The 21,782-nt window shown below is 36.9% G+C and overlaps 4 protein-coding genes across 5 annotated transcripts; 1 reads left to right on the top strand and 3 right to left on the bottom strand.

The window, feature by feature from the left end:
• Positions 1 to 182: 182 nt before the first annotated feature.
• On the bottom strand, positions 183 to 4,245 carry LOC141914972 (uncharacterized protein C19orf47 homolog). Its single transcript, XM_074806324.1, has 9 exons — positions 4,022 to 4,245; positions 3,233 to 3,441; positions 2,616 to 2,682; positions 2,362 to 2,490; positions 2,210 to 2,269; positions 1,609 to 1,712; positions 1,332 to 1,479; positions 772 to 993; positions 183 to 685 (listed from the first exon to the last, which is right to left on the bottom strand). The coding sequence occupies exons 1-9, from the start codon at positions 4,038 to 4,040 to the stop codon at positions 588 to 590; spliced, it is 1,056 nt and encodes a 351-aa protein (XP_074662425.1). The 5' UTR covers positions 4,041 to 4,245; the 3' UTR covers positions 183 to 587.
• A 13-nt stretch (positions 4,246 to 4,258) lies between these two features.
• On the top strand, positions 4,259 to 10,736 carry LOC141914971 (uncharacterized). Of its 2 annotated transcripts, none has more exons than XM_074806323.1 (15): positions 4,259 to 4,423; positions 6,573 to 6,720; positions 6,894 to 6,995; positions 7,125 to 7,236; positions 7,402 to 7,523; positions 7,612 to 7,729; positions 8,142 to 8,203; positions 8,280 to 8,377; positions 8,673 to 8,825; positions 8,937 to 9,040; positions 9,131 to 9,202; positions 9,281 to 9,370; positions 9,456 to 9,565; positions 9,654 to 9,753; positions 9,975 to 10,736. In XM_074806323.1, exons 2-15 carry the CDS (start codon positions 6,596 to 6,598, stop codon positions 10,176 to 10,178), a joined length of 1,572 nt encoding a protein of 523 aa, XP_074662424.1. In that variant the 5' UTR covers positions 4,259 to 4,423; positions 6,573 to 6,595; the 3' UTR covers positions 10,179 to 10,736. The 2 variants fall into 2 exon arrangements, with proteins under 2 accessions (XP_074662424.1, XP_074662423.1); XM_074806322.1 differs by lacking the exon at positions 4,259 to 4,423 and adding an exon at positions 6,181 to 6,368.
• Positions 10,737 to 11,309: 573 nt separating this feature from the next.
• Positions 11,310 to 15,045, bottom strand: LOC141900676 (malate dehydrogenase, cytoplasmic-like). The gene is made up of 8 exons (XM_074787668.1): positions 14,840 to 15,045; positions 14,435 to 14,533; positions 14,223 to 14,319; positions 13,787 to 13,962; positions 13,163 to 13,285; positions 12,722 to 12,898; positions 12,252 to 12,365; positions 11,310 to 12,166 (listed from the first exon to the last, which is right to left on the bottom strand). Exons 1-8 carry the CDS (start codon positions 15,020 to 15,022, stop codon positions 11,957 to 11,959), a joined length of 1,179 nt encoding a protein of 392 aa, XP_074643769.1. The 5' UTR covers positions 15,023 to 15,045; the 3' UTR covers positions 11,310 to 11,956.
• Positions 15,046 to 16,883: 1,838 nt separating this feature from the next.
• LOC141909403 (uncharacterized) lies at positions 16,884 to 19,296 on the bottom strand. Its single transcript, XM_074799850.1, has 4 exons — positions 19,027 to 19,296; positions 18,046 to 18,426; positions 17,379 to 17,495; positions 16,884 to 17,302 (listed from the first exon to the last, which is right to left on the bottom strand). Exons 1-4 carry the CDS (start codon positions 19,071 to 19,073, stop codon positions 17,041 to 17,043), a joined length of 807 nt encoding a protein of 268 aa, XP_074655951.1. The 5' UTR covers positions 19,074 to 19,296; the 3' UTR covers positions 16,884 to 17,040.
• Positions 19,297 to 21,782: the final 2,486 nt, after the last annotated feature.

The raw sequence follows: 21,782 nt of genomic DNA, 5'->3' as shown, positions 1-21,782 counted from the left end.
TACCTTTTTCACCAGGTGTTGAATATTGAATGAGATTCTGATTGCCGAGCATTTCAAACCACTTCCCAAGTGAGCGTGACGTCCCTGTACTCCTAGTTTTCTGTGCAGCAACATGGATTAAAAATCGCCCAACCAAAAATTAGAAGACTCAGTCAATTTATATTTTAATATTTATTTGTTCCATTTGTCACACCTTGCTTCGGGCCATTTTGCCGATATCGGTTATAAAATGATTCCATGATTTAAATTTGAAAAGAGTAAGCATTTCATTCTTGCTTCTTAATATTATAGAGAAAGAAAACATAAAATAATCAGAATACCGAAAGATTCAAAGATAAAAACGAAACTATTTGTCTTCATAATCGCTGCTCAAAAATGATCACACCGGTACCACCAGAAAAGACCTATTGTCGTCTACGAAAAGATTTTTCAAATGAAGCCAAAAAATAAAAGTTCTTAAAATTTGTCAGCTATACTACTTAACAAAACGTTCTTAACACAAAGCTGCTTTATCGTAATCCAAAAACAAAGCATCTAAAGAGAAATGCAGCGTATTCATGCTTATATTAATGCAGTATTTGATAAAATCACGTTTTCTTTCCTAAACGATCGAAGACGGATTTGACATCGTCGCTTGAAGAAACTTCCGTTTTCTGCGACTTTCGTTGTTGGACAATCTTTAGATCTAAAAAAATGTTTTTCTTCGTTTAACCACAATTACAACGTTACATCAGACGTAAACGTTATACGCGTTAATTTCATTTCAATTACCTTTTTGTTTCTGAGCATTCTTCACTTTGGTATTCACTTTGGTGACCTTTAGTTTTGATAATTCTGTAGTCGACGTCGCCGAAGCGATGACTTTCCCCGCACCGAGACGATCTTTCAGTTTGACCGGTAGGGCTTGAGAATCCATAGCTAGACAGCCTTGAGTATGAACCATTGGTGTAGTGGAAGTTTTTCTCATTTCAGCAGCTGGAGAAGCTACGGTAACTGTAATGAGTAAGTTGTGTAATGGAAGGTACAAAACAATTCTAGGGCTGAAAGCATGTATGGGTACCAGTACGACTACCATATGATGCTAGCCTGTCAGATTCGATACTCTAGACCCACACACACACACACACACCCGCTATGCAACCAGACACAGTTCCACAGTTGTAAGTCAAAAATGTTTCTCTGTCCACATAATATTAGGCTAGAATTACTATTATTAGACTAGGGTTGATAATATGAAAGAATGAGTTTCACTCATCTCATTCAATTGTGGATATGGGCATCGCAATATTTTTGAAATAACGACGTATCATAATCATCTATAAAATGCTTACTTTTTAATTTAGCTCGATTTATTTTCGGTTTCTTAGTAGGCGAGACAGTAGCCTGTTTGAGAACTCCAGCATAACTGAGCTGTGCCGTCTCTGATGTTGAAGAAGCTGGCCGTTTGACAGCTTTCCCCAATCTATTGAAAACAGAACCCTGAAAAGAACATATAATTCATCATCTTGACCAGTTAAAAAAACTTTTTTTTCATAAGATCATTTTTGTTTAGGATGTTTACCGACTTTTCATCAGAACCATTTCAATCGCTCATAATGAACTACTCACCGGTGATGAGGAAGATGTTACTCCCGCAACTGTAATCTTTGGGCTAGCTTCATCACCTAATCTCGAGAACACGGAAGGCGTTGTATCCAAACTCGGCACACTCACTGTAATACACACGAGTACACAATAATCAAACATAATCATTACGTAATTTAGGATACGACATTCAAACAATCAAAAAAAATATAAATCTTTCGACCAAGAGATGAGGTCAATCACTAACTGAGACCCCCGCATACAAAACCTACACGACGCTAGTCTTCAATCCATTTATTGAAAAGTGATTTACAAAACCCTTTTTCGGTGCTGACTAATCTATACCCTAATGTGCTGGAGATAATTTGAAAATTTTGAAAAATTCCGCCCTAGTGTGTTGAATAACAGGAATACCACTAAAGTGCGGCTACACCGCGGCGCAGTGTATCGTAAGTTACTAATATTTCACTATGTTTGACAGGTGCTGCTATCTTTCAATAGAGATAAAAACTAATTACTAATTACATCAATACATCGGAGTGCGGTGTACTAGCAAAATCCATCACTGATACATACACTGGGGTGTAGATGCACTGAAAGTGTTAAAAGAGGAAAATGTGTTTACCTGTCGTTCCGTCTTCATCTGGCTGAACGCTTCTACGTTTCTTCATCTGATTTGATGAAACTGTAACCAATGAAAACAGGTACGAATCAATACATGTCGGTCTTATAATGCAATAACGTATCCAATTATTTCATAAATGAATAAAATCTAACCAGGAGACGATCTTTCAGATGGTCCAAGACGTGCTGCCAATTCTTTCGATAACTTTGACCCGGGCGGTTCGTTCAGCGGAGATGCACTGTTGTCTTTCCCGATGTAGTGATCGATAATTCTGCTGGCAGCTTGAAAATAGCAATCAAACATATTTACACTAAATTCAATTAGATGTGTATCTCATTTGAATTATGACTGCAGATAAGTAGAACACATTTTTGTGAAACAGAGCCCTGAGGTCTTAAATACTTACGAGTTGACCTACGCGGGGTTGAAGAGGGTGAATTTGTCTTGGCGTTAAGTACTTTGTCACGTTGATCCTATACAGAAATAAAACGATAAAGCAAGATTTCAGAATTTTAAAAACTCTATGTACACAAACCGGGTGTATAACTCAACTATGGTATTTATTCTATGATGATTTTTGTATTTCATTTGGGATTACAAATATTCAAATTGACTTGCCGAAACATGCTAGATTTCCGCTGGCTTTACAGTGCCTTAAACACTTAGGCATGCTTTCAAGCAAAAATACTTGTCATCAAAACTATTCCTTTCACTTATACGATCATAATTTTACTTCCATTGATTATTTTGAATTCTAGGTATGATAAGGTCTAAGTTTAGGGTATAATAAAGGTAGATTTCAGGTGTTAGGGGGAGGAGTGGGCTGAGGCTTGGGATTGTATGAATGAAAAATCGCATCAAACTTCCTACTTTTTATAGGCCTACAAACTCTATATAAGACTAAATGCCAAGGCTCAAGTGACACGTCTAACCAACGAGCTTACTATAAGCCCCTCTTGTTGTTTTTCTAATTCATCTAGTTAAATGTAAGACCAGGCAGCAGGTACTCGATGACAATTTTACCTGAGAAAAGACGGTTTTCGCGTGTCTGAGAATGGCGATGACGTCTCCCATCATCTTTATTCCCATATCGTTTAGGTATTCTTTATTGAGATCCATCAGCATGTCTTTCTGAATGCGGTTATCGGTGAATATGATCGCGTAACTGGCCGCGTCACTGGCCGGAATTCCCGAATCGGTAAAAAATCGAATCCACTGGGACGTCGTAATTCCTAGCAAAAGAAAGCGAAAGCATTTCATTACACGGCTAGATTAGAGAAAATGCTGCATGCAAACTTAACTGATTGATAGATAGGAAAGATAGTTTAGGGACGGGTAAGGATTAAGGGTAAAAGTGCAGATCCGCACCTCTCCGCGTAAACAGTTCAATCAATTGCATTAAATATCAATGTTTCAGATTCCAAATTCAGCAATTCAGTACATTGCCATTGGTTAATTTTAAGATATTTTCACTAGAAAGATTTTAGCCTGGATTCTGTCATTCAGCAGATTGCGTCAATAAATCACGAGAGGTGCGGATCTGCACTTTTACCGGATTAAGAAAGTTAGAGTCTAGGATCTTGGGTTACATGCATGGAGACAGAAGTTCTCAATCTACAACAGTACAATTTTTAATTACTATATCTCCTACTCCTATTGTATTAGTATTAATTATGCTGACTAATCGAATTGAACCGCTGGCGCTGGCACTGCTGTTTTCTTGTGTGTGTGGTGACCAATCTACAATCGGTTAAGACCTATTTTTAGTTCTAAAAACAACTGTTCAACGTTTTAATTACCATCAATACATACCCGGTGATGAAACAGCCATTTTTGTCACTTAAAGTAGTGTTGATGCGGCTAATTTGTCGAGAAAAAGACGAAATTTACAGAGTTTTTAGTATAAGGGTGGTACTGGATATTTCGCGTAGCTCAAAATCTATGACGTCATTAAACGATCGTTAAAACTTATAGATGAACCAGCGCGCTATTAGCAATTCTCTTTTTAATTCCCATTCTAATATCATGAAATAATAAGCAATGCATTCTACTTCAATTATTTCTTACTATTAAACCTACTCCATATGATTAATAGATGTAGTGTCTATTAGCCTGATTTGGCCTTTTTTAGTAATACTTGTCAGCACGCGTTTCAGAATTGGCGTTTCCGTTTAGGTTTCCAAGATAAACAAGATATGTACAGGAACATATAAGGTAATCTATTTATATCCTATTATTCCAGCTTCAGTTAAGAAATACACTTCTAAAGTTCGAGCTTGCAGTGCATATGAAAGAGATGACATACATTTTAAGCATTTTGTGGTATAGATTATATGTCCATTAACTTGTTATCGATGTGTTGTTGTATTCTGTGGGTAACTTTGTTTTTCTGGTACGTGCGTAATGTACTTTACATTGTATAGAAATGTTATCGACATTAGTTAGTATCTACTTGCCCCTGATAAGAATTGGATACAAATTCTTTTTTTTCTACATATTTAGACATTTTATACCCTTATTCCACAATGTAGAAGTTAAACTGGAAATTATGATTAAGCATATTATGATGCTAAATAGGTTGATATGAATGAAAGTGCTCTTTTACTTTTTTAATTAAAATTATGATAATTGATATAAAACACCTTAACTAATTTACTAAATCATTTAAATGGGAGAATTTACAAGCATCTTATATATTGATTCTAGATTTGACCCAATTTTGTTTTGGTCACTAATAGAGGAATTAATGATATGGAGAACTTAATAAGACTAGCAGTGATTAAAAGAGATTTTGAATATTTTCTTAATTTCATATGAAACCATTTAAGATTCTTTAATTAATTTTCCAGTGAAATATTATCCGTGTATTATTATTCTGATATCCCAGGGCTTGAGGGATTAAGCCCCTAATTCGGGTAATTTTGTGAGTTGGGATTTTCGATGCCTATTTAACAAATGTGATTTTATTTTGATCAGTAACCTGGAAATTTCCCTACAATGGAGCAGGATTATATTGGCTAATTCGAATTAGTTACTACGAAAATGGGCAAAGGCACTGTTTTTGGAGCCACACTTAAACACAAAAGACAAAACAAATTTGAATTTTGACAATTTCAAATCAAGATATATATAATATTTTTAGAACATATTGGAAATATTTCTAATTTGAATAATCACCTTATCCGAATTAAAAGTTAACCCCTGTTCATGAAACCGCAGGATTCATAGTAGTCCTTAAAGGTCCTTAAAAAGTTTTGATTTGGGAATGGGTCAATTCAAGGCTTTTGAGTACAGACTCTAAAAATTCTTAAATCATTGTCATGGTTCTTGAATGGCATCATTCATTGGTAATTATCTCACAGATCCAAGATACTAGTTTTACAGCTGTTACAGCTCTAAAAATCTACTGATAATAAGAATGCCTGGAAAATGTAGATTTTAGGATTCCTGGCTTAAGCATGACTCCTGGAATCAGAGTCAAAAAAGTCTTTGAAAGTCTTCAAATAAGATTGGTCATGGGACACTGAACCCTGTCCTGGTTTATCCCAAATATTTTTATTATCCCCATTAGCATTGTTACCATTTAATGGCCATAATACATCTAGCGGTTTGCACTTTACATCGGATATATCAATCATAAATGCACAGTCTGGTTTCATGGTTACAGGGAAAGTCTTTTCTCCTGCAAGCGAGATCGATGTACAATAAATCATGTGAAAATGTAAAATGACGACAGCAATAGAATGTTATTCATTGAATCATGAAATAATAAACTACAATTCAGTTCTCGATTAGATGGGATATGCGTAACTAGTTTTTGGATTGTAAAACAGGGCGTAATGAATGGAATTTTTCGTGATATTTCGGCAAATTACGAATCAAGAATAACGTGGATTTAACTGTTTAGGATAAGTAGGAATTTTGTATCAGCTTTGTTGAAATATCTTGGATTTCTACATGGATAGTGTTGTCTAAGTGTTGAATGCTTCTGCAGCAATGGTATACAAAGACTTACGAACTAGAAATAATGATAACAGAGTTCACTTTCCTGAGTTTTCGACGAGTAAATCGAGCACTTTAGAGGTTATTCCTGAGGAGAATAGTCCGGCTCATTTTCCTATGCTGAATAAAACTGGATTTAATCATTTCACAAGAAAAAGTATGCAATTTCCTTGACTATCAGGGGGTGTTGAAACTATATCAACTTCAGGAGGTTTTAAATTAAGTTTTTTGTCTCAATGTGACACTCCAGACCCAGTTCCACTGTTGTGAGTTAAACAGATACACATAAACAGACACTCAGAACTGGGGAACTGGATACTGGCAATTCTGAAATTTTGAAATGTAAATTCTTTGACTTCAGGGCATGTCAGTATCATTGAAAATATGAAAACTCAAATCAGCGAAGCCTGGATGACCAGCGGAGAGGAAGCCGTCAATGGGCGCAACATCAAATCTCCTTCTCCTAAACAAGTTTATAAGGAATTACAAAAGTTTAACATTAGACCAAAGTGAGCTATGAATGCTTTTCTAGATAGGGGCCTAAAGGAAATATTCTTATAAAAATGGCTAAAGCCTATTTAAACGATATAAAGGCTATTCTATTTATGTTTCAAAATTTAGTTGAAAATGAGCTGACTTAATTCAAAGATTCATGAATTCTTCATTGTTTATTTATTTTCAGGTCGGTCCCTCCACATCATTTCCAGCAGAATTTATATGAAGGGTCAACAAAAGCATCGCGCCCACATTCAGCCTATCCCAGAGCGTATCACTCGCCATCAGAGTATGTTCAGCGAGAAACATAAGCAATTTGAATTAGAAATTTGGAAACATTTTCCTAAGATATAAATTTTCATTATTTCACAAATATGTATTTCATTGAAATTGTGATAATACACAACCTTATTTGTAGTTGTGAGAGGGTTTTTCAAGTGGAACATGAGCCAACAAGACGACAAGCATTTGAAAATCACTTTCCAATCAAGAGGCAGAAATCACCACAAGCGTGGCAAAAACGTGCTGAGGTATGAATTTCTTCGAAGTGTGGGGTTCCTCAAATAATGTTAAAAACAGTTAATGAGAGATTAAGGCTGATAACTTATGAAATTACATCTAGAAGTAACAGAATTTGCACCTTAAATGGATGATACTTTTTAGAAAGGTTTCATTATTGTATTTTTTTATCAAAGTCTCCGATGGTTACATTCCAAGAAATGCCAGGGTACACTATTTCAAAAAATAAAGAAAAAATAGCCATGAAAATCAACATGGAACAGTTTTTTAATCCTCCGCCGAAAGAAGTTAAAATAAGGTAAATCGCTGTGAGAAAGACTCATCAATTATCGGTGTGAGAAATTGCCATCGTTTGATAATGTGTTATATATATTTTGAATATTTAGAAATCGAATGATGAATCCGGCATCTGAAGCACTGATAGCTCAGCTACAGCAGCAAGTTAATGATTTGTCTTTGTATCTTGAAGAAGAACGCATGACGAACAAGGAACTGACAAAAAAGGTGAATATGATATGATATATTTTGTACGCATTCTTAATCGTTCACTGATTTTTAGAATTTTTCAATGATGGTGAAATCATTTTAGTTCACATATTCTTAATTTTCAAATAGCGTTTTCATGCTCAATAACGGTGAAAAGCGATGTTCACGGGTGACAATTTAATCATCGATTACGTAACCATAGTTTGGTCTTTTATTTCAACTGTTGGACAGTATCCAGTCTACTCTGCCTTCCTATAGGTAGTGTTCAGATTGGGGATACTTTGTCAAGTTCCCTGAATTCTGTGTTCAGAAAAAAAGAATCAAGAAAAAGTCATCGTCGAAAAATTGACTTGAACAGTTTTCCGAGTTGACCAATATGATATGTCTACTGAGTTATCATTAATTAATGTTCCTGAATTACTTTTACTAGGCGGAAGAAGCATTGAACAATAAAGTTGAAGAAATGAAACAGCAACATACAGAGGAAGTCAGGTAATAGACGACAATCTGTAGACAAGAAGTGGGTTTCATCTCATGTCATTTTATGTCAATGTTTCTGTCGATATAGTTCACTAAGGGAAAGTCACGCTAGCGAAGTTCAGCAAATGAAAAGTGACCACGAAAAACAATTGGCATTTCAACACAATGAAAGTGAAGCAGTTATATGTAAGTATAATAAAGAATTTTGTCAGAATGTCATTACAATTAACTACAACAGAAAAGTATAAAGCACAGCCAGGTCGAATTTGGTTATCGGAGTTAGTCGACTATTTACGGACTAAGTGAAACCGAATGTCAGTTACTCGGAACTATGGTATGAAAATAGTCGACACCGGGGTTGCGCACAGTCGTAGTTCGGACCTAGTTTCAAGATGGCCAATGATCATAGATTCTCTATATTTCGATATGATATTCGATATTCGGTTTTAAGGAAAGGAAATACTGGAAATATCTTTTTCAGCAAAAATGAGAGGAGAAATCGGGTTTCTACAGGGAGCATTTGAAACATATAAAAGTAATCTCCATCAGGAATCGACTGACCGATGGAAAAAACTCGAGAAAGATTTGATCCAGAAACAAACGTTAGAAATGGAGAACGCGCAAATGGAATTGAGTAAGTAAAGCTGGTTAGATCATCGTTCAATACAGAACAGTGAGGTACAGAAATTTCCTTTGTATAGAAGAATGATCAAAGTAATGTAATCTTAACTTTCTTACCATCCAGTGTCTCGTATCGCGAAAGAAAGGAATAATGAAAAAACCCAGCTGATTAAAGAACACTCGAAAACTGTCGAAACGATGGAAAAGGAACACAAGAAAGAAATCGATGTAAATCTCATTGAATATATCTTCAATAATTTTCCTTAATAGTCGGTGGTAATTTTGTAATCTGTGTGTGTATATGTTGATTTATAATAGAAATTACATCGTAAATTCGCTGATGCGACCGAAGATGCAGCAAAATTAATCAGTGTAACTGCTGAACTTGAGGTTTGTTTCGAATCAATTTCCAATTCTCGGATTGTCTGACGACCTGAATTTATTTCATTAGAATCGGTGTCATTTCAGAATATTAAGAAGGACCACACAACCTTAAAAACTCAGTATGACAGTGCTTGCTCACAGTTAGCCTCTCTGACAAGGGATCTAACCGATACTGTAAGAAGTTCATTCAAAATACATCTATGTCCAAAGTAACGTCCCTTGCTGCTAGCTTCATGTGTATAGTTCTTTCTATTTCTAGAAAATCCGAGTTTTAGAATTCGAACAGAATTTTAATGTCAAAGTTCAACAAGTAGATGACAAATACCACCAGAAAATAGAATCTTTGATGAGCCAAAATGCAGAGTTAAGGTATACACAGTCAACTGTATGCAAAACTAATATTTCTTTGAACTTTCAAATTGAATTCAAATTGTTTCATTTTTTCAAATCTTTCAAGACGACTTTATAGGCAAAAATGTGAAAAACTCTATGACGAAAGACATGTAAATGATAAAAAACTGATGGCTAGATGTCAAAGTGCTAAAGATACAATGCAGGTAATTTCAATACTATAAAGAAGTTTCCAGTTTCTACGCACCATGTTGTGGTGGACCCTCAAGGTCCCCATTGTTGCGATAATTTTCACTCGTTTTTGAAGCAAAAGTTTTGATTGAATTGCAGTCCCTTGCTTAATAAATGTTATTCATACATCATTTCCAGAAGAATATACAAAATCTAAACTTCACAGATAAAAGCAAATTTATATTTTTTGTTCCAGCGTTTGATTGAAACTCGAAACAGGGCACAAATCAGTGTGGCAGCGGAGGATCCGAATTTGTCACTGCAAGATAAAAAAGCCAAACATCGACCGGAGAGTGCCCCGATTACGAGAGCAGAAACACGTGAAGCTAAACGAGCTGCTGGACAGTTGAAGGACACCGCAATTAATCCAAATTTTCATGCGAAAGGGGATTTCTTATGAGCAAGTACCGAGTAGTTAAATTCATACTTAAGTAATATTAATGGCAAATTATTTTGTTGATGTTTTTTATTTTTAGCCAAACTTTCAGATACCTCGAATAATTCTCCTATGAACCAACTTAGTGTTAGAATCTCTTTTGTGATGAAGATTGATATATTAAAGGTCTTTATATGGAATCTATTTCTACAATATATCAATTCCCGTGTCCATAATTGATACACTGAATTAAGTTTTATGCTAATGAAAGTACATGTTTGTAATTCTCTACAGCATCTGTTAAATCAGTGTCATGTGAACAGGTGTGATATAGCCTTTCCATGGTTTCATGTATTGGTGCTTAATCTATAAGTTTTATTTATGAATTCGGTCAAACCTGATAGAATGGGGATCATTGTTGCAATGGGAAAGACTTTTACAAATCAGATGTAATTGATATTCAAAATTGTTGATCTAAATCTGATTTCTATCTTGTCAATCTGTGCCACAATTTTAAGTCTGTGATACAAGCGTAATTTATTTAATGGATACTATTTGTATATTTTTCTACCTTATCAAAATAAAGCACTTACTGAAGATGCTATATCGATTGTCGGCCGTTTTTAAATTTCAACGAACTGGATAGGACGGACTTCGAGAGACTACCATGAGAAAACAACCCTACACAACCTATGTAAATATGGAAGCTCAACCATATCCTATACTGTAAATGTTTCAAAAACGTACAAGATAGTGGAGAACCCTTTATCATTTATCATTCGTCGATGTAGCTAATCACTGTATCAATGCAACTAATGCCCAACTTAAGTCGTATAAGATCCGACATGACCATCACAAGGAATTGGCAGTCAGTCAGGAAATTTTAGCGACACGAGTGTTCTTCAAGTCGTAAGCACAATTGTAGGGATTGAGCGTGTTCTATTTCTTACGACGCTCGTATGTACACTCGGGTCACATAAGATACGATCATCGTAAGAAATAGAACATGCTCAACTGTGACTGATTGGGTCAGCTCTTAGTGCCACCTAAGTAAGGCTTAACTCTTCTATGATCCAGGCCATCGATGTACTCGAAACCAACACCTCCGAAATACCCAACTCTAACCATATGAACTCGGAGACCAAGAATATAGTTATTAGCAAGTTTATTCTATATCTCAACGGCAAGTACACATACAGGTGGGTATATAAATTACGACTTTGAGAGAGCTATGTTAGCTATTTACGTTAGAACTATATATTAAAGACTCGTATGATTTGTGTTACTCTTTGCTTTGTTCTTAATGCATAACATGATGGAACGAGCACAGTGAGACTGGTACAAATAATTTAAAGGCAACAAAATATAAATTCTAATCAGATATGGATGGATTTTAAATCCATGTTATAAATCATAGTTGTCATGCGAATTTTACTGATCTATTCTCGAGTAAAAACAAGCGATTTGCCATCTGCGAAAAATACTTTCCTACTGAGCACCATACAGTGTGTTAAACTGTACTAATTAATAGCACATTTCCTAAAAAAACTTTTACCCAAAAGAACAGAGAAGCTGAACTACAAGAAGCGGGTTATTATGTGTAAAATCTCTGATACAGATTCTAGAACTACACGGCGTGAGTACCCTTAGAAAATATTTTTATACGAAGAGTAATAATACAAGACAATCTGGTAATTCAATTTTCATTTGATGGATAATTGATCTTTCACAAATATAAAGGAGAAATTTCTCTCTGTTGGTAGCGATTATCGTATATTACTCTACAGACGACTGTTAGCCCGTCACTGAACGAAGCTCATCGCCGTTTCCTTTTCTTCGGCCAGTTCTTTGTACGTTTTGTCCATTTTTTCGCGGGAGAAATCGGATATCTCGAGGCCTTGCACGATCTTATAATCACGATTTGCGTCAATGGTAACCGGGTAACTGTAGATGACACCCTCGGGAATGCCGTAAGACCCGTCCGATGGAACAGCCATTGACACCCAATTTCCCTAAAAATGAATATAAAATTTGTAGAAAATTTTTCTCGATATTTGACAGTACGTTCTGATAGAAACATCGTGCGGTTTTACTTACTTCTGGTGTACCGCACCACCAATTCCTCATGTGGTCGCAGATGGCTTTCGCTGCAGACAAAGCACTTGAAAGTTTTCGCGCCTTGATGATCGCAGCACCTCGCGTTTGCACAGTCTAAATTATCAAACCAAAATACCAATTTAATAAGGAGAAGGGCAACATTGTAACAGGTCAGGAATGTTGCAACCATTTTCACGTGAACTATATATGTTTTTCTTGCCCCGTCCAATTTCATTGTTGCGAAATAAATTACTTACTGTTACTTAAATCGATTCACGACCAGTGTACAAATCAATTTGAATATCATGGTAAATTTACAACTACAAATGTGTTATAATGGGAATGGTAAATTCTTAAACCAGCCCCACACTGAATGCATGACATCATTTCTCGTATTGTAGGAATTGGAAATGTTATAGAACACCTCTGTCCTCCTTGCCTTGCATGCGTACAAGTCCACTACATCTTACCTTAAGGAATTCTCCTTTGACCCAATTGTCGTCTTTCAAAGCTTCTGTAGCCGATACTTCCGCACCATTCATATTCACAACAGAATGAGATAAGTCTGGATATTGAGTGGAAGAATGATTCCCCCAAATGATGACCTTCTTGACAGCCTGCGGGGCTACACCTAGTCTCATGGCAACCTGAAAATACACCCCACTTTTCATCACATACATTACTAACAAGACCTGATTAAATGAAAAAGTTTCCACTATTATCTTTTCATTCATTATATCTAGTCTTAAATCACGTCTTAATCAATGAGGGATTCAACCTTGAGAACTGCGAGTTAAGGTTCAATGATTATCATAATTTTCTTTCATAATATATGTACAAAGTTCTGAATCAATTTTTCTTCATCAAATTCAGTAGCAGGTCGAGAGCTATAGGTCGAAGGACATTTTTACCTGTGACTGTGCTCGGTTATGATCGAGGCGGGTCAACGCGCTAAAGTTTCGTTTCTGAACTGAAGGGGCGAAATGAGAGCACAACATCGCATTGGTGTTGGCAGGATTTCCGACGACAATAACCTGAAAATATTGAAATTAGCAACAATCGTATTACATGTATTTGTTTACGTAAATATGAACAGATGCTGGTGCACTGCATTAACTAACGAGTACAGCTGTAGTAACTGTATGTCTGAATTATTGATTCATGATTTTGATACATTCAATATCTACAGATGGTGATTGGTAGCATGTGCAGGATATGTACTGTAGATAAGTTGCAAATACATTTAACCTGATCTCTTACTTGACTTACAGAGCCAAATGCATGCTCTACAGGGTCCCTACAGATTGATTATTCAGATTCTGGAGTTTTAAAAGGAGAAAATTTAAAATTTCGAGTTTTCAAGGAATCTAAGATTCGTAGGGATCTTGTGTACCACAAGCAACCATATAACTAACCGCATAGCGAATCAAAATTTTCCTGGGTCGGAATTGGAGTGAAACAACTATTGTCCTAATGTACTCCAACAAAAACTTGCGACAGAAATCTCGCTCAGAGACTTAAGTCAGCATTGTTACCTTGATTGTTTTCTTAGCATTAGCTTCTATAGCTTCACCCATGCTTTTGAAGATTTTTGCATTGGCTTTTAGAAGGTCTTTTCGCTCCATCCCTTCTTTACGGGGGAAGGCACCGACTAGAATACCAACATCTGCGTTCTGGAATGCACTATTAGCATCAGCTGACGGGTGAACGGCTATAGAAAAAGAATTTATGCACCATGAACTCATAGCCTTATATCAAATTTGGGTAACCAAACAGTGTAGTAGATTTTCATAAGTGAGCCAAGTCCGATTCCCCTACGAAAAATGATGTTAACTGGTAAATAATAAGGTGTCCCACAATAGTGCACTGTTCAGAAGTCATGGCCTATCTGACTTTCGCCCTGTCTATTCATGAGGCAAATCACAGTTTGATAAATGAATGATTCAACATCTTCAACTTATTCATAATTACCAGTCAAGAGAGGAAGTGCACAGTCTTGAAGTTCCATAACTACGCCGTTTAGAGCTTCCATCATCGGTAGTATGTCCAACAAAACCAGTTCCATTTTCTGAAGCAATATCAAACCAATAAAATTGTCATTGGCTGGGTTAAAGCCTATATATACATATACACTGGTTCTGAAGGCCTGTAAAGCGAAGATTGATCAAATCATCAAGACGTACTTGTTCTTTTCCGAAGACATCGCCTTTCGCAATTGAATATAACAGCGAGTAAGCAATCTGGCCGGCAGCACCAGTTACAACTATCTTCAGAGTTTCAGCCTGAAAAAAGGATAAAAAACAGCGATTGAACAACACACAATATACGGTTTTTTCTATATACCGAGTGCAACAGTTTAAACGATTGCAGCAGATGACGCCGAGGACAAGGTTATAAATCATTCAACAACCATTGTGACAGTTTATCCGATTCAGCTTTAGTTTCTCATCTTTTTTGAATATTTTCTGTATCGTTCAAGTCACGAGACTAGATTTCTTTTTTGGTGACAGTTAATCAAATATATTCAGCCGTTCAAAGACTATAACTTTGTCTGTTCAGTTCAAGATGCTAATTGAAGCTATAATTACCATTTTTGAAGGGTTTCTAACAAGTCGAAACAGAAAACCAGTCGGTGTCGTTACAAGGTCAGCTTCAGGGTGGTAGTGACTATTTGTTAAACGCGAAAGACAGATACAATACAATACAATACAATTAAAATTTATTTGTACATAAAGGCATTCTGATGGCGCGGTCGGCGGCCGGGATCCCATACCGATACCATCGTTAATTCTATTAATGGATGATTAATTTTCAAACCTATCGACTGCAGTTCCGAGACTCCTGCACAATTCAGATCAGAGAAAGTTGCAATCGGACTGGACGACTATTGTGGGACACCTTATTATTTACCAGTTAACATCATTTTTCGTAGGGGAATCGGACTTGGCTCACTTATGAAAATCTACTACACTGTTTGGTTACCCAAATTTGATATAAGGCTATGAGTTCATGGTGCATAAATTCTTTTTCTATAACTGACTCGAAGTCGAAAAACGCGCCCGAAGGTCCGTGGCCGCCCGTCGGTCAAGGGGGACTGAGGGGTCGACATGGTTAGGGATAGATCTAAGACTTTTTGTAGGGGTCGGGTCCAGGGAGGTAAAAACTACATGAAATGTACTGTATGGACTATAAAGCTGCATAGCGCCGGCTCGCTGCCTCGACCGTGAGGGGCCGGTGACCCCTTTGACCCCCCAAAATCTGCCCCTGTACATGCCTTGTCCAGGGATCGGTAACTAAATGTATGGGTTGGTACTTAACTTGAAACAACCATTCGCCTACTTCCACAAGTATCGTATCTGATTTTGATCGCGAAGTTACTTTTCAAAGGCTGCTTCCTCCGGTCTTTGTCAAGTTAATTGTTTTCTCCAAGAAATGGTTTAATGCCACCAATTATAACGTCCATACTGCGACGATCTTGAAGTTATTGTCCCTATATCGCAGTCAAAACCATCTTCATTTAAAGATGATTTATCTGATGTTTAATATCATCAATCAATATCACAAGTAGCAGTCAATCGGAAGGTGTTATTTGAAAGGTGTCAGAGAATATGTTTACAAGCTACCGTTGCATCCCGCCGCCAGGATACGAAACGTTTCCATTTTTCTGTTCATTATTGGGCCAATCGGATCATTGTATCGCCAATCGGAGTCGTCAGCACCTTTCTTAACCTTATCTTCCAACCGTTTCAGAGCCGTAGCGATCTCTGTGGTCTAATTTTGGGCGTGGGGGTGCATCAATGAGCTGTAAAACTAACAATGCGAGCGGACTGAAGGAAGGTATGGGGTAAACCCCTCGAGTCAAAAAATGAAAAAGTATTTGTCCCACCTGAGTTAATGGACATGTCTGAGTTCAGGCGCGGTGGAAGCAATTCTATATTGGTCTGACATTCCTTAAAGGCGGGACTACTCAATGCGCTTCAGGTGCTTACGGGGGTCTGGGAGGCCTCCCTCTGAGATTGTATGAGATTTAACGCCCGTTGAAGCGATTTGCGAGCTCTCAGACACTTTAGAAACTATAGGAACACACGATCAAACATTCTTTTTGAACAAAAAACAAACATTCAGCAACTTGCTGCATATTCATTACGTCGGTCTTTGATGAAAGAGCTTATCGATACCGGGCCGTACCCGTAAGCCGGTTCGTTTTAGAGTCGATGGCTGGATTCCAACAAGATCAACTTGATCAACGTATTGGACTGAGTATATTCTTGATCTTGGGAATTCGTTGCGATTGATTCAGGACAAATTTGTATGCACACAACAAAAATGCTGAACTAAAATGTGAAAGATTTTGATTCAGGCAGACTGTTCCACCGGACCTCGAGTTAAGTGTGTTTACCGATGTGTCTCGTGCAGCTTACGGGAATTTTCTGTCAATTTGTTAAACGGTGGTAATTGTGGTGAAATAGTCATCGACCTTATGAATATGTATGTTCCCGGATTTTTCGACTCTCGACATTTCGAACCGTAATCCAACTTTCGAGGAAAATTAGTTGCAATTCGTCGTTCTGTACAAATCGGACATCTTTGTCAAACAAAAAGCACAAAAATGCAAAAATTAAAAATGTGAAGCGTTGGTGGTGTTTATTTCAGAACTCGATGTACTTCAATGAATCTAATAAATTGTGGTTATAAATAATAACAATCATTCAGGAATGTTCTTTGCGAGATATAATGAAGCAAAGACGAAAAGAAATAGAGAGAGAGAGAGAGAGAGAGAGCTCAAATTTCATAAAGCCATTACGTAGTTGATTTTGAATGACTGCACGGATGGGAATTTTGTCCCTTTAATTGCTTCTAGTAACAGTTTGACTTCTCCGGAGCTCGATGTCAACTCGAAGTTGTTCTCTGGTCGATTTCGGAAGGGACTTCGTTTATGGTATTTACTCGTGCTGCAACGTGGATCTTCTAGGCCGTCTGTGACTTGTTTTGGCACGTCATTCTCGAACACGGACACTTTAACTCCCCTATACTGCGGGTCGATGTAACAACTGAAAAAGTAATACAATATTTTCGTACCAATTTTTACGTATTATTATACGTATAGGTTTTCGTCTCGTATTTTACCTGAAATTTTGTGCGGACTCTCCATATCGAAACATTACTTCCATCGTGCCTTTCGGATTTGTCCATAACAAGTAGCCTCGATCTTTGGTCAGTAATGCCGGATCACTTTGTAAACCACTGAATAATAGATGAACATTTCGATAAATCATACTGAAAATATTTCATTCTTTGCTTTTGCAACAGCAATACTATAAGCCGGATCTAGCCCGTATTATTCTGTGTAGAAAGGGCAGATTTTTCCTCTTCGGTATTATACCTGATCGGCGGGTAGCCAAGATAAATATGAAAACTAATGTTATATGCATATCTATCAAGATCATATTCTTTCAAGAAACATATCAACAGTAAATGTATCACGCACATGTAAACCTTTGTTTTAGCAGGTGTAGAAAACATGTTCCGAACATATTTCATATGAACAAGAACATTGACTATTTCGTTATAATTTCATCTCGCTTACTGCAACATCGAATAGACCCCTTTATCTGAATTACGCTTTGAATACGGATATTCTCGAAACGGGTTCTACGTCTAACCATGGACTCTAAAACGAAATAGTTTTGGAGTCCATGGTCCAAAACAGCTAAGTTCATCGTAAGATGGCATGATATTTTCGTATCATCGTTAAGGTGCGCGCCCGGCTTAAGGAAAGGGTGTGAACACTAACCTGCCAACCCAGCGTCCTGGTTCGCGCTTAGGGGTCAATACTGGCGGGGCGTCATTTTCTGACAAGGATCGATGCAGGAAGCGCGGGGATTTTTTCACCGATTCTTCGACTTTCGGATCGGTTGTTTTTAGAACGTAAGGGGAATGCGCTCGAAGCATTCCTTTCCTTTGATGCGATGACAAATCGCGATGGTTTTGTTGTGGTTCGATTATTTTCACCGATAACGGGCCGTTTTCGGAAATCTGTTCGTGGAGACTCGAGTCAACCCTTGATTTGTGGAGAAGTCGTTCTCTTCGTAGAGACGTCATATCGGTTTGAAGTGCGTAACTCCGGCGACAGCTTCCGTCTAATCGTGTTATATCCAACTGTAGTTGTAAATACCTGAAATAATTGGAGAAATGTGTCTGTACTTTGACGATATTTGACTAACATGCGACTTCATCGTCTCCTTTTGAAACGTTTTGCGGGTTTGCAGACGCAGACATTTTTACATTGTAAGCAATCTAAAAAAACTTCGTTAACCATGTTAAGTCGAATATATACATAATCACTTTTTTTGTGTGTTCGTAAACAGAAAATCCATTGGACAAAAATCATTTCCAAGAGAAATATCTAAAAAAACTAATAAATTCACGAAATAGATATATTGATTAGACTGATATCGTATATAATTTACTGGCTTCCAAATATCGTTTAAACTCGTGTGGCATTCCTGCCATTTCATCCGCTTTTGAGGTTTTCTATACGTGGTTTCCATTGAAAGGGATAAAGTTATTAGTTAATCAATATGAAGTCATTATTTCGCTATATCAATATCGTTACAATGATGTTACAGAATCGTTAATAATGTTAATCGTTCTGTAACATCGTTAATGATGTTACAGAACCGTTCATGCGAATGGCAATAACAGAATTTCTTACAATAGAAATCCCCATAACAAAAAACGTTAAGTCTCCAGGTCAAAAATGCGTAATTCTTACCATGACGGCCGAACCAACGTGTCGACGATATTGTTTGACTGCTTCATTTTCACTTAATCCCTAAAATCCCCTTTGATGAAAAAAACAACAGGCGGTTCTTCTCTCTGGTTCTCTCTCTGATATAGATCCCTATAAATCCCGCGCGCGACTGTCCACTGAGCTTCCGAAAATGTTACTGATGAGGCGTTTCCTATCTTAGTGAAGCTATAGAGAAGCGCAGCGATGAACGATCCCCGACAACAGAGAGAAATACCGACTACAACATTACAACGTTTCAAAACACTTAAGATAAAATCGTCTGTTTAGAACAAATCATCGCGAAGCAAAGAATATCGTTAAAAATCTTTCGCTCGAAAGAATAAACGTGAATTTCGTAAGTTTAATTATTTTTTGATAAAGCCCTGTTTGAAGTTTTAGATCTAAGTTTTCCTGTTATGCATATAAGTAAATGTTTCCCTGGACCATGTGTGGCAAGAATTATTGTTTCAAATAAACATCATTTTCATGCATTGTAAACATTTTAGTTTGATGAAGAAGATAATATTTTATATTTTTCCCATGGAAAAACACACATCCTTTTTTCTCACGAAATGCGTGCGTTTTACCATATTCGGTAAATCCTGAATGGCCAATCCCTTTCAGAAAAAAGATATGTAAATTTAAAAATGAAATACAGTTATTGTGTGTCTACTACATATACATGTATAGTAGAATTTATAGACATGCGGGGGATGTAATCTACATCAATTAACCACTTCGGTACGCCAAGAATCCCTCACATACTCGCGCTTATACTGATAAAACACGTGGGTTACTGCGTGTAAGGTATTTCAAGTATTTACCTCCAATTGATCTGGAATCATCTTCAAATAAATGACGATAAAAACAACCAAATTAAGGATTATTCTTTGTGGTGGAACACTGGCTTTCTTTCAAAATGTCTAATCTCCGTCTAAAAGGATGAATTAGATTCGAGCAGAGCCAGATCAATGAATCCGATATAATCCATATTTTCTCGATAAATGGTCGGTTTGGAAATTCTGTTTTCAATTATGGGCCTTATTCACAATCGGCCATGGCGTACAATACCAGGTAGAATGATTGCTGTAACCAAGTTAGTAGCACAGTTTTTTTCGAAAGGTCAATCGTGTTGTAGACCGTTTCTAGCCAGACTCACGATATTTCTCGGAATTGTTAAATTATCCGAACTCTTGTAACGAGCGATGTTTCGGATCAGTTCATCCGTAAGATACCTGAAGAAATAGGTGTAACGATCAATGGTAAATAGTTTATCTTTAGTCAGTACTGATAACAGTAAACCGAAACTGTTCCACTTAGTAGTAATTGGTTTTCACGTGCCTCTCCCAGCATAGAAGAAAAACTTATATTTTCCATTAAGTTTATACTCGTCTGCCCTCGCCATCTTTTGGAGGTGTGTAAAAAATATGGTAAAAAGCAACTTTTGAAAGTGGAAGGGCGCCAGGCGCACTTGACTTGACTTGGCTCTGTTATAATCCGTATAATTCTGTTGATTTTCTAAAATGTGGTTGGTTATAGACGGGCCATTATATAGACTTTACTCGCACCACGTGTAACAATTTTAGTCGAGACCTAACTGACGAGACGAAAGAATGTGTGAAATTGGTATATTACATATACGTAATATAATCTTAGATATAGTACACTCATAAATCAGTGGTGGCAAGTAACTTTTTTCAATCAGTAATCTAAGGTATTTACAGATGAAAGGAGCGGTTTCTGTTACTAATATTAAACTAAATAGAGAGTGATGCACGTGTCTGTGATGAGCTTGGCTTTGTTGCGCGAAGTAATGCAGCGATCACCATGGAATAAAAATTCATAGAATAACTAGAAGGTCATAACTAACAATCAGCGAAAACTGAGTAGAAATGTTAAACGCCGAAACACTGGATTCACAGCAAATTTCATTCATTCTTGAGCATCAAAAATCCAAACCAAACATCCTTGAATCGCCGCGGCCGGCTTTCCGTCGTTGTTCGGGGATGATAGAAACAAGAGCGAAATTCCTAAAATGATATTTTCCAACAATGAATTTGCTTTGATTTCCAATAATCAATAAATAATCTATCCTTGTTTTTGAGAGATCTCTACGATAGAGCGAATTGTAGTAATTATAAATATTATTCAAATTCTGATGTTGGATGGCGGTATGCGCTGTTGGAATCTGACTAATTTCCAAACCGACTCTCGGAATTGCATGCAAATCCAAGACTCTTCCTCCAAATCATCGACTGCCAATGTTAGCTCAGAGACTGTTCCAAACCCTCGGACTGGGGCGAATCTCCCGGAAAGCACACAATTCAAACGCGGACCCAAATTGCAAATAAGGGTCTTTAACCGCAGAAAAATGTAGATTATAGATTCTAAGGATAAGATGTATCTTAAGGTGAATCAATTTTTTTGATACACAGTAAAAAAACCATGCGGTCCTAGCATTCACAACGTTTCAACGTTTCGAAAAACCCAAGAATCACCAGCTGCTTTAATTTACTTTTAAGTGATGGATAAATTAAGTTCATCAATCAAGGGACTGTAGAGCTGATTAATATTCAATCAAAACTTTTGTTTCAAAACAGTGCGAATTAAAATCTTAATGGGGACCGCCACAATATGGCGCCTGCCTAGAAACTGGAAACTTTTTTATTCGCTCAACAATGTATATCCTTATATATGAAAAAAAATCATTATGACCCGGTGAATCGGATTTGACCAAA

This window comes from Tubulanus polymorphus, chromosome 1, assembly GCF_964204645.1.
Source record: "Tubulanus polymorphus chromosome 1, tnTubPoly1.2, whole genome shotgun sequence".
NCBI lineage: Eukaryota > Metazoa > Nemertea > Palaeonemertea > Tubulaniformes > Tubulanidae > Tubulanus > Tubulanus polymorphus.
Note: the sequence above shows the minus strand (reverse complement) of the source record. Positions and strands in the feature narration are given on the sequence as shown.